Source organism: Marmota marmota, unplaced genomic scaffold, assembly GCF_001458135.2.
Source record: "Marmota marmota marmota unplaced genomic scaffold, marMar, whole genome shotgun sequence".
NCBI classification, from domain to species: domain Eukaryota; kingdom Metazoa; phylum Chordata; class Mammalia; order Rodentia; family Sciuridae; genus Marmota; species Marmota marmota.
In genome coordinates this window covers 40,379,380-40,397,832 of record NW_025999977.1, presented here as the reverse complement: position 1 = coordinate 40,397,832, position 18,453 = coordinate 40,379,380, and the positions used below count along the sequence as shown (strand labels likewise).

The 18,453-nt window shown below is 45.9% G+C and overlaps 1 protein-coding gene across 2 annotated transcripts in view; it reads left to right on the top strand.

Annotated features, from left to right (window-relative positions):
* The window catches only part of Dpysl5 (dihydropyrimidinase like 5), an 82,598-nt gene that overhangs the window by 51,353 nt on the left and 12,792 nt on the right, over window positions 1–18,453 (top strand). For both annotated transcript variants that reach the window (XM_015479488.2, XM_048804681.1), the window contains exons 3-8: window positions 8,099–8,257; window positions 10,111–10,290; window positions 11,103–11,171; window positions 12,626–12,670; window positions 14,388–14,463; window positions 15,608–15,764. In XM_015479488.2, the coding sequence (XP_015334974.1) occupies window positions 8,099–8,257; window positions 10,111–10,290; window positions 11,103–11,171; window positions 12,626–12,670; window positions 14,388–14,463; window positions 15,608–15,764 (686 nt within the window). The remainder of the gene's footprint in view (window positions 1–8,098; window positions 8,258–10,110; window positions 10,291–11,102; window positions 11,172–12,625; window positions 12,671–14,387; window positions 14,464–15,607; window positions 15,765–18,453) is intronic.

Here is an 18,453-nt window from a genome sequence, read left to right as displayed (position 1 = left end):
GTGACTTCCCCTCTTATTAACTGTGCAGGGCATTTTCCATGTGGTTGTCCTACACTTCATCTTGACTCACACCAATACTCCTGGTTGCCCAAAACCTTCCCTTCAGGAATTTGGCTTCTTTCCTATTTTGCTTCTTTTTTTTGTGTCAGTGCATATTAATTATACAGAATAGAGGCTTTCATTGTGGCATTTTTGTGCATGCCCGTAACATATTTTGATCATTTCCATCCCGCCCCATCACCTGCCCTTATCCTCTCCCTTCCCCTCCCTCTCATCCCCTTCCTCTTCACTAACAGTCTCTCTCCTGCATTCAAGTCGCCTAACTTCCTATTTTGCTGAGAAGCCTAGTTCTCAGCTCTCTTCCATGTGACCTGTGACTGCCTCCTGTATCCACATTCTCTCAATGGATGGGAAGAAATCTCCCAGCCTAATCCATATGAATGTCAACCCTCAGTTCCCTGTCTGATCAAGGGGAGTAAGGGCATCCATTTCATAAGGAACTATAAGAAGTAAACACACAGAGTAGGTGCTCAGTGATGGTACTAGTTATTAGTTCTTTTCATCTCTACTTGAGGTCTCTTAATGAGCTCATATCTCAATATATCTAAAAACTGCCCACCCGCTAAATTTGATCTTCCTCTTGTGAGACTGTTTTTCAGACACTGTGAAAACTCCTACCCCCTTATTTATTTTCACCTCCTCCTCTGTTACCAAAACTTGCTTCTTCCAGGAAATATGCCCCTTCTGTCTCAGTCCCCAAATTCAGGTCTGTCATCCCAACGCTGCCATTGAACTTGCACCCACAGCCAGAGTAATGTTCTTAAGTCTGATTTCCATGGTCTTCCTCTGCCTGGAAACCTGAGGTCCATGAGAAGGCCATCCCCGGGAAAGGAGGTGTCCCAGAATGGGAGTGTGGCCAGGGTCCTCCCAGCACATGAACTCCTCGGCCCACACTTCCTGAACTCCCTCATTACTATACTTACAAGTTGACAAACTTGTGGATTGGATGGAATCCAGGTTAATCAAAGTCTACAGACTTGGTCTTAATCAGATTTGCCTCAGCCCAAACCAAGCAAGTCCATTCTTTGTCCACTGGCTGTGTCCTTGACTATGCCACATCACTTCCTGACCTGGATGTCATGCTCACCTTATGGCTCACAGCCTTCTGGTCCTAATGTGGTCTTTCCTTCCTCTGGTTTTCTTTTGAACTTGATGTTCTCCATCATTACTGAGGAATATTATCTTGTACTCTCATAGTATTCAGAAGTGATTTTTATTAAAAAATTGACTGCTTTCCTGTCCTGTTTGTGAGTTGGACTCTAAGCTTACATTTCTCACTTCTTCCAGAGCACCTGGTACTCGGTGCAGGGGCGCACAGCGTGTGCGTTAGTGCTGCCTACCAGTTATGCTGTTGTCAACAATCACCACAGTTTACTGGGCTCCTACTATGTGCAGGCACCAGGCTGGGTGCTTTCCATGCATTGTCTCATTAGGTTCTCATAGAACCCCCTCAAGGAATATGTTATTATCCCCATTTGTAAAATGGAACTCAAAGTGATTAAGTAACTTGCTTAAGGTCTTACTGTTAATAAGTGATGGAGCTAGGATTTAAACCTAGGTCTACCTGCCTGACAGTCTCATTCATGTCACTAGCCTAGTTTGCTTCTACATAGCACTAATGTGTTTTAAATAGCAGTCCAGTTAAGTATGGGAAAATGTGACTTTGCTAAAGTATGTTGTGGATTGAATGCTGTCTGTTTACCCCAAAGACAGTTGAAAGAATAACGTGTGAGTTTTAGACCTGGTAATACTTAGAGTGACCACACTAAGAAGTCAGGAGGTGTGAGACCTTCCCTAGAAGATATGGTAGAGACTGTGGCCCCAGAAGGTAGGAGTGGAGAATAAGAGGAAGTTCAGAAGAGCAATCAGTTTGTTAATACGAAAGTTAGAGAAAACCCATCAGCTGCTGGATAAACTCAACAGGCTGCTAATTATCACTCAAGATAAGACTTGAGAGCTGTATGTGGCCAGAGGGGACAGTGAGAGTGGCCTTGAGAAACTGATGATGCAGTACTTGGGTGCCCTAGAAGAAGCTTCAGGGAGGCATTTGATAAAAGAGGGTGGGAGAGGGCTGGGGTTGTGGCTCAGTGGTAGAGCGCTTGCCTAGCTTGTGTGAGGCACTGTGTTTGATTCTTGGCACTGCATATAAATAAATAATATAAAGGTCCATCAATTACATATATATGGGGGGGGGCTCAAAGAAGGTGGAGCAGGGGTCAGCATCCCAGCAACCTAATTAGAGAAATGATTGAGTGTTCGCAGCCCCAGTGTGTGCTGATGAGTTGTCCTGGTCACTGTGTCAGCCCGTGTAAATGGTGAGCTGGTGGAAGGAATGACTATTTGCAGGGCCTGTGCACAAAGGAAATGTGGAACTGCTTTTTTGGTTTGGTGTTTGTTTGTTTGTTTAACTGGGGGTTGAACCCAGGGGTTGAAACCACTGAGCTACATCTCTAGCTCTTTTCATTTTTATTTTGAGACAGAGTCTTGCTAAGTTGCTTAGGCCTCACTAAGTTGCTGAGGCTGGCCTTGAACTCGTGATCCTCTTGCCTCAGGCTCTTGAGTTGCCTGGATTACAGGCATACAGCACCATGCCTGACGGGAATTCCTTTTTTAAAGAAAAAATAATTAAGAATTTCCAGATAGTGACTGCAGAACATTAAACCAAGTGAGTACACGAGGTCCATGAAGCTGGCCTGGCTGTGGGCTTGTGGTTCAGGATGGGAAGGGTGTTTGCAACATGTCAGGCATGGTTCTGTCTGCCCTATATGTATCTTCTCACTTGGTGATAATGCTTGACCCCTCTTTCTGGAAGCTACTTCTGTCACAAGACAAGATGGTGCTAATACCAGGTCTCCTGGAGGACCAGTAAGTAGCAGACAGGTGCTGAAGGTGAAGGAAGTTACCCTAAGAAGGAGAAAAACTACTGAGCTGGTACATTTTCTTCTCCTTTTATATTTAAGTATGATGTGAGCAAAAAAACCAGAAGATAATTTTAATATGAAAAGAAAAAGATACAGAGAAACAGATTCTCAGAGAAACAGAACCATCTGAACAAATGATGGCTTCCCTAACCACATTAAGATATGCACGTTTTCATTTCACTGACTAGTTTATGAAGCATAACTGTATTCATCTGCTTTCTATTGCTGTAATGAAATACCTGAGGCTACATACTTTTTAAAGAAAAGAGGTTTATTTTGACTCACTGTTTTGGAGGTCCCAGGCTGAGGGACTACATCTGGTGATGGCCTTCTTGCTGGCAGAGTCCTGAGACAGGGAAGAGCATCACATAGCAAGAGAGAGAGAATATGAGTATGAGTCTGTATATCCTCTGGTTCCTCCCTTCTTATAAAGCCATCAGAATTTAATCAGGGGCTCCACCCTGAAGACTCTAGGTAATCCTAATCTCCTCCCAAAGTCTCCACATTTGATCACTATAATAAGATTAAGTTTTCATTTTAATAACCTCACAATGGAGATTAAATTTCAACACCTGAACTCAAACTATATCCAAACCATGGCAAATCTAAATACTTGTCATTTGATTCTCAGTGCAGTATCCCCCTTTAAAGATCAAGTTGCCCTTAATCCATGCATCTGGATAGTAGCAGACCCTGCTTTTCTGATTCCAGTCACCTCCTCCACACACACTCCTTTACCATGCACCTGTACGAAAATGTGCTCAGAAAGCCCCTCCCCTCCTCCAGTGGAAGAGAATCCCACCGAGTGGTTCTGGCCCAACTGCTTTCTCAAAGCATAGCACAAAGTTTGTGCCTTGACCCATTGGTTCTTGGCCTTGGAGTAAGACAACCGCATTGTGGCCTGGGGAAGGGAGGTTGCAGGAGGAGGAGGAAACCATGGCTACAGGAAACAGAAAAGCACGATTTGTTCCGTGGCAATATGGAAGATGGTAAGATCCGAGATCTCTGCCCTGATAAGAGAGGAAGTATCAATACATGTTCTCTCTAATATTGTGAGTCGGCAAGTAAATCACATAGGAACAGACTTAATATCTGAAATTTCTTTCCAACTTGCTGAGCAAGTCCTGCTTGACCTAGAGACCTGCTTGTCCCACAATGGTCTGATGAACTTCCGAAGCATAAAGATGACATTTAGGAAAGGTCTAGGTCGAGTTCTATATAAGATCCTGCTCTTTGCTAAGTATGTGCCTGGAAATTGTGTCATTTGGATTACCATTCTGTATATTGGGTGTTTTTAGGAGCAAATCGGGCAATACTGAGTATCAAACAAATCCAGGTTTACCTAGCAGTGCATCATAAATGTCAACAACAAAAAAGAATAACCCTTTGAAATAATAAAATTAAGTTTTGTACCCTGCCCAATGTGTAGAATGGTGTACTGTGACTGTTAGTTAAACAAACAGTCCTAGTACCCAGATTTAATATTCTGGGTATTCATAGACATGTGAAGTCCTACATGAGGACAAAAACATGCTCACTTTCATAGTGGTGAAGACTTAGCTGGACAGAAGTTTAAATTTAAAAAATAATAATAAGGGCTTGGGTTGTTGAGTGGACAGTTTTGGTCAGCCACAGGCCCCAAGAGGCCCTAGCAAGGCAGCTTCTCCTTGGAGGGTCTGGGGTAGTTGGCAGTGTGCACGCCACAGACTGCAACCCCACCTCCTGGCAGAGTGTTGGCTCTGCTCATAGGTGCACAAGAATGTTCAAATATCAGGTTAAGTGCCTATGAACTCAGAAACAGATAAATTCATGGAGGGATGTTCAGATCTTGAATGAATTAAAAGGAATGAAATAAATTTTAATAAAGAAAATATTGAGTAAGAAAAAAGCAACTTGCAAAGAGATAGTAGGATGCCTTTTGTTTGTTTGTTTGTTTGTTCTTTGGGTACAGAGATTGAACTCTGGGGCACTCAGCTACTGAGCCACATCCCCAGCCTTTTTTTATATTTTATTTAGAGACAGGGTTTCACTGGGTTGCTTAGGGCCTCACTTTTGCTGAGGCTGGCTTTGAACTCATGATCCTCCTGCCTCAGCCTCCTGAGCTGAGGCATGCACCACCACGCCCGGCAGCCCTTTCGTGTACATTCTTTAAAAAAAAAGAATAGTAAAAGCATAAAAACATAAATGGAAGGAATTTACATCAACCTCAGAGAAGTAGGGGTGGGAATAGGATGGAGAGCTTCATCAGAATTATTTCATTTCTTTTTTTGTTTTGTTTTGTTTTAAGCATCAGGGTGGAGGGTTCAGATGTTTTTTTTTTTTTTTAATTTCATTTTAAATTTTTTTCTGTGTGCTGGGATCCAGCTCAGGGCCTGGTGCACACTGAGCATACCCTGTACCACTGAGTGCATCCCCAGCCCCTTTCCCCCACATACACAGTTGCATGGTTTTAAACACAATGCTTTTGAAAGCCTCAGGACCAGAGCTGGGCCGTGCTCCACGGATGATCTCAGGTCGGCTGTGGGGCTGACACTGAAATGGTCTGTCACATCCGTGATATCATATTCCTGTGGAGACAGAGCCTGCAGCATTCATCCAGGGGTCGGAACTGCACATATTTTAAAAGCCAGCTCTGTGTGACTTATCTGAGAGAAGACAAGCACTGTGCAGCCAGGCTCCAGGCTGGGCTCCCAAGCCTCCAGCTGGGAGAGTGTGCTGACCCTCTCTGCACCCTGGGGGCTGAGGTGCAAAGCGGGCACATGGCTGTTCTTGGATCTCAATGATTTGTGGAGAATCAAGACCCACCCAGTGTCCCACACTCCCTCCAGAACTCCTAGACCCAGGAAAGAAGGGACTCTGCCCCAGGTGCTGAACTCTCAAGGACGCTGCTTGGACCTTCTGACAATTTGTTCCCCTTCCTCCCGGGGCTCAAGAGCCATGCCTGCCCAGACCCCCACAGCCCACTCCCAGGCCACTGGGATCCCTGCAATTCCCTGACCAAGGTCCTGAGCCCTTCTAGGGCCTGCACAAACGTGAATCTCTCCTCCAGGGACCCAGACCACGAGTGTGTGCACACTAAGCCCGGAGGCAGCATTTTGCAGGGTCAGGCAGAGCTTAGACCTGTGGGCTGCAGGGCGAATCTGGGGTGGAAAGTGAGGGCTGGGTGGAGCAGGCATAGAGGCTGAAGCCAACTTCCCCTTCATTGTAGCTCAGAATTTTGAAGACTCCCCCCAAAAAATTCTAGATGCAAGCCTTGCCCTCTCGATCATTATAAGGATTTATTTGTCAAAAGATAGAATATACTCTGTGTCACACTTCATTAGCTCGCTCTCTGCCTTTTGAATATTTATACTGGCACATGCACCTCCTTTTCCACTCTCGCCCTGGGATCCCCAAATATCAAGGACGGTCCTGGCTCTTTTAGCACGCTGGATTGTGGTTCAGGTTCCCTTTTTTCTCTCCAAGCCTGCGGATGTACTGATGGAGAATGCAAAAGAAAGCAATCTGGAACCACAGAAAAATAAAACAATTTAGTGTGTAAAATCCCAATGTATCAAACACCCCCACGTGCACGTGTACAAGCAAGAAATGCATTTCAGGACAAAATAGAGTACAACCACCTGCTATGCAGATGAATCAGCCTGGCTGCATCCAGCAGAATCAGAAATAGAAGCCAGCGAGTAAGCTACAATCTGCCTCGTGCTTCCCTTCTCTCTCTCCCCCACCCATCTCTATTCCTACTGTGTCACAGAACCACCACCCTCTGTTGGTTGCTTGAAGTCATGCCACTGAGGCCCCCAAGAGGGCATGGAGAGTATTCTCACTGCCCCAGTCACGTCAGTATAGACAACCAAGGTTGCAAAGTTTTATTTTTTCCTTTTTGTTTGGCCACGAAACTAGTTGTCCTCGGTGCCTTATTTCCTAGCAGTATTTCTGAATTGTGATCAAGGATTTAACTGAATAGAGAAGCATGAAATCATGAAGACAACTCCATTATGTTTTTTACCCATACAGAAAACAGGTGAACACCTACATTCTGAATAATTAAACACACACATCAGGACACTTTACCAGATCTACGCCATAAGTGATGATCTACTTGACTTTATAGCTGTCCAGTAGGAAGCTGACCCAGGTATAGACAAAGAACCTGCATCTCAGAAGTTGCCTGGGTGCAGTGATCATCTATGAGGTTGCAGAGCAAGACTCCAACCTGGAGCCCCGATTCCAAATCACTCTGAGTTATTTTAATTTTAATAACAAAGTGTTGTTTGGGAACAACACATTACCTGAAACACAAACTCGGATGTCACCTGGCCAAATTTGTTTTTTAAAGTTGAGAGGAACTTGATATATGTTTAGTAATTTTCCCTGACAGTATGTTTTGTGATTGCAAGTGAGGCTTTTTAAAAATTTCTTTAAAATGTAGAATTTTGTGGAGAGTGTGAATTGGATTGTTTTTCACTGATAAATTAGAGTGAGCATCTAAAAAGTACTCGATCTAAAGAAAGCTAATGTGCTTGGAAAAACTGAAGATAGAGACCCTGATGTTGAAGAACCGGTTAAAAAGATAGAGTAAGATTGTTTCGGGAAGTATGAGAGAAGAAAACAAAACAATATATCCCAATTAACGTTTTATACCTTTGGTTGAAGTATTTGTGTATAACTAAATTAGCAAATGTTACAAATGGACATTTGGTTATGCTTTATATTACATTAAATTATATGATAGCATTTGATTGTGTCGTCTTTGTATTCAGGTTGACAAAAAGTCATCTGGGGGAGATCCTACCTGGCAAATAGAGATTGCTCTGGGCGTGGTGACACACTAAGTTGTTTCCCAGGATAGCACATTGAAACCCGAATGGGGAAGAGACAGGCTTGTGTGCTGGACCCACAGTAATAATAAGGAACGGATGGCAGTCAGTCACACACTGGCTCTGTCCTTGGTGCGACCACTATGGTTTCCCAAACCTTGCTGCCTTTGGTCCCCACAGCCTCTTGGGAGGTGGGCTCTGTGGTTGTCCTGAGTATCCCTCAAGGACGGCATCTGGCCACATCAGTGACTTGGGTTCAGGTAGAACCGTGACAAGACTGCTTTTTCCTCTCTTCCTCAGGCAGCACTTGTTGGAGGCACCACCATGATCATCGGCCACGTCCTGCCTGACAAGGAGACCTCCCTTGTGGATGCCTATGAGAAGTGCAGGGGTCTCGCCGACCCCAAGGTCTGCTGTGACTACGCCCTCCATGTGGGGATCACCTGGTGGGCACCCAAGGTATTCCTGCTGGTAGAATCTTCAAAGAATTCGTGAGAGGTCTTGTGGGCAAAGGGGCCATTTGGACTCAGCCAGCTGGGCCCTGGTGCTCTCCTGCCTGGGTGGGGAGGGATGCCCACTACGAGTCTAATGCCCCCACTTGCCAAAGAAACTGACCTGGGGTTCCACAAGGTCAGTGGTTGGGCCTACCCTGCTTTACCCATATTGCAGCAGACACAGAAAGTCCCAGGCTGCAACAGATTCCAAGGCTAGAGACCAGAGGCCAGGCCTCAAGAGCACTGGCTCCTTGCTCTGACCATAGGCTTTCAGCATATTATGTCATATGAGGTGTCTAATGGGGAGCATGCTGATTGGCGGGCTGAAACAGCTCAGGTGCAGAGGGTGGTGTCCTGTTTGTATTGGGAGTTGATAACACTGAGCTGAGGGTCATTCATGTCCTGGCTCAGCATTGCCTGGGACAAATGGCCCAGGGGATGCTTCTTTCCTACAGGAGCCTGGCGTTTACTGGGAGAAGACTTGAACCTGTCCTGGGCTGCCCTGAGGCTGGTTGCCTCTGAGCCCTTTCTCAGTCCAGCTTCTGAGCCCATGTTGTGTCTCTGCCCTTGGCCTCTGGCTTTCCTGTCCTCCCCCTGCCCAGGACCAAGTGCCAGAGCCTAGGTTCTTCTCCCTGGATTCCTACTTCCGTTTTCTTCCTGAAAATAGTATATAGGCATTCAGGTTTTGCTTCATTGCTGGAGTTTTATTGCTTATTACCCAGGGAAGTAGACTGTGCATTCATTCTTCTTTTATTTATTAAGCTCAATGTGCCAGTGGTTTGGTGGATGCTAACATGTAAGCTTCATAAAATATGCAATTGTGGACCCTAGTCTAAAGGGTCTTCCGACCCCCTTCTGAGATGGTAACTAAAAGCCCCATTCTACCTCTGCCCTTCCAGTTTTAGCCTTGAGTTGGGGGCTTGCCCAGCCTCTCCCATCATTTCCTACCTGTTATTTATGGAAAATGAGACCCTCACACACGAAGGCCCCTCTGCTGGTACCAGGTTAATGGTGCAGAGCATGCTTATCTCAGATGGGAGTCTCCTTTCTGGACACCCTTTATCTAGAATTCTAAATTCTTTTTTTTAATAACATATCGTTTTCTAATCACAATTTTAAAAAAAAGGAAGCACATAATCCATTCAGGCTTATTTCTTTCCGTCTAGTCCATGCTTTTCCATAGCAGATCTGTGAGCACTCTCTATTTTTGTTGTACAACCTTTATGAGCTTCGATGTTAATGGCCACCTAACATTCTGGCAAGCAAACGAACCTCAAATTGGTTTCCTACCATTAGAACAATGTTGCTTCTATTTTTTTCCCCCTAACATAAATAATGTTCGGATGAATGCCCTTATTTGCATAGCTTTGTTCATGTTTTGTTTTGTTTTGTTCCTAATTTGATTTTCCCAGTCTCTGGTTTTTTAGTGTAAGTATGCCTTTTTTGTGACACTGCTTCCACTCTAGGGGCTGGGGAACACGCCACAAGAATAAAAGTTGTTTTTCCTACATTTATCAAGGGGGCTGGCTTGGAGGTGCAGCCCAGGACAACTCTGTGTGATGGGAAAAGCATGTTGATAATCTAAGAACACAGTTTATAATCTAAGTTCAAAGGACTTAGGCATCCTCTTGGTCAAGTGACCTCGCAGCAGCCTGGGGTGGAAGGACAGTGAGACACTGCGAGGTTGAGGGGAGTCATAAGGTGATTTGACTTGCCGATCTGGGACTGGCCCCGAGTATCCATGCTGGGCCAGTGCCTGCCCCATCGCCTCTGGGATCTCAGTACTCACCTGGCATTGCCTTGTGTTATGCTCTCCAGGTAAAAGCAGAAATGGAAACCCTGGTGAGAGAGAAAGGCGTCAACTCGTTTCAGATGTTCATGACCTACAAGGACTTGTACATGCTTCGGGATAACGAGCTATACCAAGTGTTACATGCTTGCAAGGACATCGGGGCCATCCCCCGAGTCCATGCTGAAAATGGAGAGCTTGTGGCCGAGGCAAGTGTGCAGGGTGGAATATGGGGGTGGCACCAGTGGGGACAATTTGCTGGGCGTGTGGGGAGGAGTGTCCTGACCACCTGTCGCTGATACTGCAAGATTCAGGCAAAAAACAAGTTATAAAAAATGAAGTGTGAGATACGAACACTGCTGGTGCCAAATGGTGATCAGAAAATCCAAACTTATATACTGTTTATAAAAAACAAATATCTCTTTTTAAGTTCTAATGGCAAGATGTTTAAAGTCCATTATAGCAAAAGTTTGGAACACCTCTTAGAAATACTTTTCATGAGATTTGACATACAGAACAAACAAGAATCAAGCTTTCTACCTTCCTATACCTTTCTGGAGGAACTGAAATAGTATAGAGATCTATTCTCTGTTGCCAAGAAGGATAGACCTCTGGACTCTCCTGGGTCTTGGGGTAAGGGTTGGTCTAGGAGTTGCTGAAGCTACAGTATCTAGACCTCCAGTGAGGAAATACTGACTTTCAAAGTCAATCAACAGTGTTTGTCTTTGGCATCCCTGTCCTGTTGGCTAATTATGGAACTATATTTTTAAGAGAAAAATGTATGTCTGCCATTAAGAAGAAAGAATTGGGGCTGGGGTGTAGCTTGGCGGTAAAGAAGTGAGAGCAGGAAGGGCCTCACTTACTATCTGGGGTCCTGGGTTTCCTCTTCTGAAGACAAGTTTTACAGAAATAAGGTCCGTGGCCACCCTGTGAGGATAGCAGTGTCTAGCATATGTTTTGTCCCTTGGATTTGGTATTTTCTTGTATTTCTATGATTCAGTTTTCTTTTGCTATTATTTAGGGTGCTAAGGAAGCACTAGATTTGGGTATCACAGGCCCAGAAGGAATTGAGATCAGCCGTCCAGAGGAGGTAAGGAAGAGCTCCTGTGTCCTCTGTCAGCTTCTCTCCTGCAGACTCACAGAATCTTGTAGGATGGAAGAGGTGTCAAAAATATAACTCATATCACTGCCTCCCTGGGTGAAATTTCCATCTGGAAGCTTCCCAGGGTTCAACTTCCTCCATGCTGAGGCCAACCTGATCTCGAGCTTCCTTGAAAGAGATAGTTGTGGGGCATCATACAGACCCCACCCCATTTGATTCTGGGGAAAATGCCACTGGCTCCAGGAGTTGCTTTGCCCAAAACTGAATCAGTAAACAGAGAGACTGAAAGGGACTTTAGATGCTAGAAGGAAGTCCAAACCATAAGTCAGGGACTTAGCATTTGGGGAATCAGATCCCATCTGAGGAGCACCTTGGACCATTCCCACCAGAAACGAGGGGCACCTGCCTGTCCGTGCTCTTCTGCCCTGCTTACTCATTGAGATGGAAATTAAAAGCCCTGACAGCAGAATCAATTTGACATAACTTTCGTATGTTCATATATTAATACACCACCAGTGAAACTTCACATCATGTACAACCACAAGAATGGAATCCTAATTAGAATAAGTTATACTCCATGTATGTATAGTATGTCAAAATACATTCTACTGTCATATATATCTAAAAAGAACAAATTTTTAAAAATTTAAAGAAATTAAAAGCCCTTTTCTCCTCTGCCCTCTGATTTTTATCTTTGCATACAGTTTTGCAGGGTATTGAACACATAGTGCCCCTGCTACAGAATTCTGCTCTGGAGGTTCCGTATCAATAAACAATGCCTTCTTGCCCCATGAGTGTTCCGACATCCTCTACTATGTGTAAGGGAAAGTGCTTTTCCTTTCCTCAAATGCAGAGTGGTGGTTGGATATCAACACTGTCAAGGAGATGGCATATGTGGTCTCACTATCACCCAGGAGCCACGGTGGCCTGCCTTCCTCCTGCCCTGCACCTGTCTCTGAATATAGGTCCTGTTTGGGCACCTCAGAATCGGTAGAGAAGGATGTACCAGATAACAGTCAATCCCCTGAGGGTGCCCATGAGACCAGAGTGAGCAGGGGTGTGCCCAGGCCTGTACTTGCTTTGTTAGGTTACATGAGGAAAGAGCAAGACTTTCACTGAGGTAATGACAAACAACAGCATCTGCAGGTTAAAGGGAACCGCTGGTTCCAGCCACTGGGATTATAGCGGTGCCTTTTAACTATGCCCTGAGTAGCATCCAGCAAGGATGTGCATAGTATTCTAAGTCCCAGGACCCTCTCTCTATTGGAGCAGAAGTTTTTGGAGCCTAGTGGCCAGGCCTTGCCCCTAACCCCCAACCTCATCAGCCCCTGAGGGTACAGCCAGCCCCTCCTGGCATCGCTCCAAGGCTGGTGCGCTCCAAGGCTGGTGCAGCTCAAGGAGATGCTGAAGCTGGGTTCCTTCCTGTTCTTTGTTTCTAACAGCTGGAAGCAGAAGCAACTCACCGAGTCATCACCATTGCCAACAGGGTAAGTACAGGGATCCCAGAGTGGCCTCACTCTGCTGTGGCCCACAGGACCCCAGCTGTTTGCTGAGTGGAGTGTTATTGCTCTCTGTTCCACTGATTTGAGCTAGATGAAGCCCTAGTTCGTTGCTCAAGGGTAAATGGCCCAGGGAGGCAGAGGAAGGTGGGGGGACCCCGAGACTCTCTGCAACTGGAATCTGTTCCTTTTGGAGGAATAGGTAGACTTATAGCTTAGAGAATCACAATTAGACCTCTGCTGCCACATCGTTGTTTTTGAACATTTGTCCTTGGTCTAGTTCAGGTAAAGCCCCCGCAGGGTTGAGAAGGCACTGGTGGAGGGTGGTAATGGGATAGTGATGGCAGAGTTCCAGTCTCGGCCTTCACCTAATCTCAGCTTTTGACCACATGCCCTCTGATCTGCTATCTCATTATATAAAGTTGGAATAATAGTGTCACTTGCTTTTCACAGGGGAGTTGTAAGATCAAAGGAGCCCAGGAAGGGAAAGCACTTCACAGACAGTAGAGCCCAGGCAGGTCATTGCTCCCAAGCCAGCGCTGAAGGAGTCGATTTGCTCAGATAATCTGACTACTGCCTCCAGAACAGCAGCTTTCACCCCGTGGTCTCTGGACCTGCAGTATCAGCATCATTTATCAGAATTAGGGACTTGGAAGCACAAATTCCCACTAAATCAGAAACTGAGGGTGATTTCCAGCAATTTGTATATAATCAGCCCCCCAGTGATTCTAATAGGACCTTCCCTTCTGGAATGGCCTGGGCCACCCAAAGCCTATAAACAGGGAGATGTGGTCTTAAGAATTTGGTGGCGGGGGGTGGGACAAAGAGGCTGTAAGTCATTCAGCCCCAGAATTAGTCAGTTGACTTATAACATGCACATGATATAAAGCCAGTTCTTAAACTCTTATATCCTCCTAATTTGATTAGCAAAGAAAGCATCCAAATAACATTTGATGAAACAGTTTCTATTAGCTCTTTATAGCTCTGGCAGTTAGACAAGGATCTTATTTCATTTATTGTGACAATAGTTACTTTAGCAATTACCTCCTGATGGGAATTTACCCAAGAATAAGGAAAGACTGGAACAATAAAAAGGCAGCTCTTTGGTTTCTAGCTCAAACGTGTGCCCAGAGAAGGTAAGCCATGGGCCATAGCCACACAGTTCAATAGAGGAAAAGCTAATCAATTTGACAATCCAGGTGTCCACTCACAGGATGGGTCTTGTCTGTCCTACACTCTGAACCCTGACCCTGTTGTATTTTGTTCTTCCCCAGGGTACAGCTGTCTCCTGATAAGGCAGCCTATAGACAGCAGGCATTGTAATTTTAGATATAGGATATAATACACTACTGTCTCTAGGTCATCACGTTTATAAACAGGAAGTTGAAATAGGAAAAACAGTCCCTCCCTTTAAATTACAGTCCAGGCCGTTGGATGGGAGAAAATGGGAGGTTCAGACTCAACTGTCTTGACCTGAGGTTGCCTCCGGGGTTGGCCTCCCTGGCAGGATCTGCTGCTGGCTGCCACCTGCTGCCTCCTTGCTGCCAGCCCTGCATCCCAGCATAAGACTGTCACCTGGACAGTGGGGTTGAATGGCATGGGCCGGTGGGGATTCCGTGCTGGGACTGATTGTGCCAGGGTTAATTTGGTGCTTGTTACCTGTTTTGGGGTTGATGCTCTACTTCCTGCTGTTTCTTGTATTTAGACTCACTGTCCCATCTACCTGGTCAATGTGTCCAGCATCTCTGCTGGTGACGTTATTGCAGCTGCTAAGATGCAAGGTAAGTGCTCAGGCTTGGGTGCATGTTATGTTGTGGGATTGGAGAACTGCAGGGCACACCAGCTCAGTGCACGCTCAGGTCTGGCTTCTGAGGTTGGGATCTACCCACTCTTCCCTGTTCTGTGCTCCTGTGGGCCTCAGAGTGCCCCGCCCTCGCTTGGGTTCATTCTGTGAAACAGGAGTTTTCTTCTCCGCACATTTGTATGTGTAACAGCTTTGCAGAAATGTCTGTCACCTCGCCTGGGTCTGATAAAATTATCTAAGTTTTAAATTGACTCATTAATTGGTGTCTTTTTGGCCTCAAATTTTACTAACAGTTGCCTTGACAACTACCATAAAACCCTGGGCCAATTCCAGTGGGCATTTCCAGGGGTGTAAGGAAGTCCCTGGAGGAATAAGCCCAACTTCCCTTTCCAGCCATCTGGAACCCTATGTGCAAGCCCTGCAGGGCACTCGTGTAGCTCCCTGTGCTGATCCCCTGGCAGGACCTGCTTCATGGCTGTGTGTGGTCCACCCAACACAGGGTGCTGGCAAGGGCCTAGTAATGGGGGAAACAAAGTCATGGTCACTACCCTAGGGATGTCAGTCAGAAGCAAAATCACCCCAGAATTCCACAGTTTTACCCTCTAGATCCCACCCTTTGCCTCTCCCCAAATTGAAGCCCCTTTTTGGGGTCCCACTGGATTCTTGCCCCACCCTGCTGGGTGGATCCCCTTCCTAGCTCTTGCCTTCTGGCCTTACTACGGATCCCATAGCAGTTCTTTTGGAGTTGCTCACAGCACCTGCCAGCTCAGAAACAGGCCAGACTGCCCCTTAGCCCAGGTTTCACGCCCTGCATCCTGCCAGTCACCACCAAGCCTCAGCTCCCTGCGGTACCCTACACACACCCTGGCCAAACTGGGTTCCTCAAAGCGTTGCTCAGTGCTTCCTGGCCTCGCCCTACTGTTCCCCTTGCCCAGAGTTAGCAGGACAGTAGGGAAGTCCCTGGGCTTGGACCGAGCCGGGCTTTCAAAGCCCCAGCAAGCTTGGGGAAGTCCCTTCCCATCTCCGCCTTCAGCTCCTTCAGCTCTAAACGAGAGGTTCAGGCCAGTGATCTCTTGGGCTCAGTGGCTTCCAAGTTACAATTTTGCCCCTTTTTCTTCCAGGGAAAGTGGTGCTGGCTGAGACCACCACCGCACATGCCACACTGACAGGCTTGCACTACTACCACCAGGACTGGTCCCATGCGGCCGCCTATGTCACCGTGCCTCCTTTGAGACTGGACACCAACACCTCCACCTACCTCATGAGTCTGCTGGCCAAGTAAGACATTCCAGCAGGACCACACATTCATGGGCCCACTGTGCATGCCACGCAGGGGATTCATAGGTCTTTAGGAAGATGTCCCAGAGTCCAGGAAACAGACCTGACCTAGGTTTGGTTTTGTTGTGCCCGTGAGATGCGTTTCTTGTATTTCCCTCTCCTGAGCCCATCATAATCCCTTGGGCTTCTCTGACCCCTTGAGAGGGAGCTTCTGGGGTGTGAGAAGGAAGGGTGTGGAGAGCTGAGAGCAGTGGTGAGTCAGCATTTCAAAGGACATTGACATTCACTCCAAAGCCCAGTGGGGAGCTGGAGGATGTGGCCCATAGGAAGGGTCCTTTTTCTCTCCTCCTGCATCTCTCTCTTCCTCTTTCTATGTGTTTCTCGCTTCTTTCTTCCCTCTCCTCCCTTTTTTTCCTTTTCCCTCTTTCTTCCCACCCTCCCTCCAGGTCCCCTTCCCTCCAGCACCTCTCTAGCACAGCCTTTCCCTGTTCCTTCCCAAACTGAAGAAGATGGTCCAGTGAACAGTCGGAATTCAGTAAGGCAGAACCATGAAAAGGTTTTGAGAATCGCAAGTTCAAGGCCAGTCTCAGCAACTCAGAAAGACCCTGTCTCAAAATAAAAAGTCTGGAGAGGTAGCTCAGTGGTTGAGCACCCCTGGGTTCAATCCCGGATACCAAAAAAAAAAAAAAATTGTAACTTCCTGCAGCTTCTTTCTCTTTTCTAGTGACATTGGGGGAGGAGCCATTGCTTTCTCTTCACTTTTGGCGGTTAAAGTGACATCTAGTTTAAAAGACAATCTAAAAAAAAAAGAAAAAAATAGTTAGTCTCCTCCCCTTCCTTTCCCAGCTCAACTCAATTTAGGGTAGGTGGATGAGGAGGAAAGCGGGCTCTTCCCTATGCCCAGGCCTGCATCTTTCCTTGCTCCCAGTGCTAGCGAGGACCTTGGCAAGGCAGCGTATGTGTGGAAGCTTACAGAGCTTGGCCCACCCTCCCCAGCACTCCTCACCCAGAGCTTGGGGGCAGAACCGCCAGTCCACAGCCCCAGCAAGTGCCCATCGCTGTCTCCTCTGCCCTCTCGAAACGCTCTGCTTGACGCTGGGGTGGAGAATCTGGGAGCAGAGCTGCACCTGGAATAGGAGGCAGGGCAAGACACCAGGCCACTGCATCCAGTGGACACTCTGTCTCCCACAGACCAGGGGCTGGGGGAAGGCAAAGGTACCTCTTCTGGGACGATGAGAGGGAGTTGAAGGAGATGATAGGCCCTAATGGAAGGTGGTTCTCTTTAGATCATGCGGCACTTAATTCATCCCTGTCCTTGGTTTTCAGTCCTGGTTGCCAGCAACTGGAATCTCAACACTTGACATGTTAAGGCCCTAAAGAGAAGTGTGGGGAGGGGGCTCTCTGTGGGGTAGAGTCTGGGGTAGAGGCCAGTGTGCACCATGGTCTAGTGGCAGTAGTTAGACTCAGTCTCATAGTTTGGGTGTGGTGCTAGGCAGCAGCAGCAGCAGTTCTTACAGATTCATTAGACAAATTCAGAGGGTAAAGAGGTAAAGAGAGAATGCGCCAGGTTTGCTTTTCCTTGGGAGAAACCAACCTCCTTTTCATAATTATTAACAACCCACCATATATAATAACTTGGGCTTGGTTCCAAAGTCAGAGAATCTTTTGAAATGCCTCTACTTGGTACAAGCAAATTTACTGCAATAGCAAAAGATAATAAGTGCCCCAAACCCACACAAATCAAGAATTATTAATTGAATAACTAAAGTTTTTATATCTAGCCTATTTTGTCCCAGAATTTAAATTAATTCTATTCATTTAAGAAGAATTGCAATTGTATTTGTTAGAATTATCTGAAACCCTTTTTAATCAGTACATATTGTAAAATGTGTGCTATTTTATAGGATTTGGAGCGTACTTTTCACATTTTAATTATTTATAGGAATTTGTGGTTACTATAATTTTGCCTATATAATATATTGTTGGTGTAATTTCCATGATGTAAAATACTTGATAGAAAACCCAGACACCAATTATTATTGCTAAAAGAGAATAAGAGCTACTCTATCATTATCTATTTTAAGATGTGATGTCATATGCTGAATAGGAAAAAAAAACCACAATCTATACATATGAGGATTTGTCCTTTATTTAAAAATCTGTCTTGGGGCTAGGGTTGTGGCTTAGTGGTAGAGCGCTTGCCTGGCATGTGCAAGGCTCTGGGTTCTCAATCCTCAGTGCCACATAAAAATAAAATAAAGATGTTGTGTCAACTACAACTAAAAAAATATATTTAAAAAAATCTGTCTTCTTAAAAGGCCCAGAATTTTTTTTTTATTTGAACATGTAAAACATTGAAGTACATCTTTGACAAACCCAGTCTTGTTTTTAAGCTTTGAAGATTTTGGATGGGTATTTTCCGTCTCCCAGATTTAGGGCAGTATTAAGAGAACTCAAATGCTCTTCCAGAAAGTAATGCATTCATTCTCACCTTCCTACTTGTTGGGGAGCCTTCTGAGAAAGTTAGGCGTCGATCCCATGCTGCAAGGTCCTGACCTGCAACCCCTGACTCTGTGGTGGGGTCTTTCCTGATTTAAGCCATCCCTGGTATCTGGAGGCTCCTAGAGAGACCGTGAAAGCCCTGGAGATCCCGCTGTCTGGTGGGTTTTGCAGGTGTGGAGAACACAGG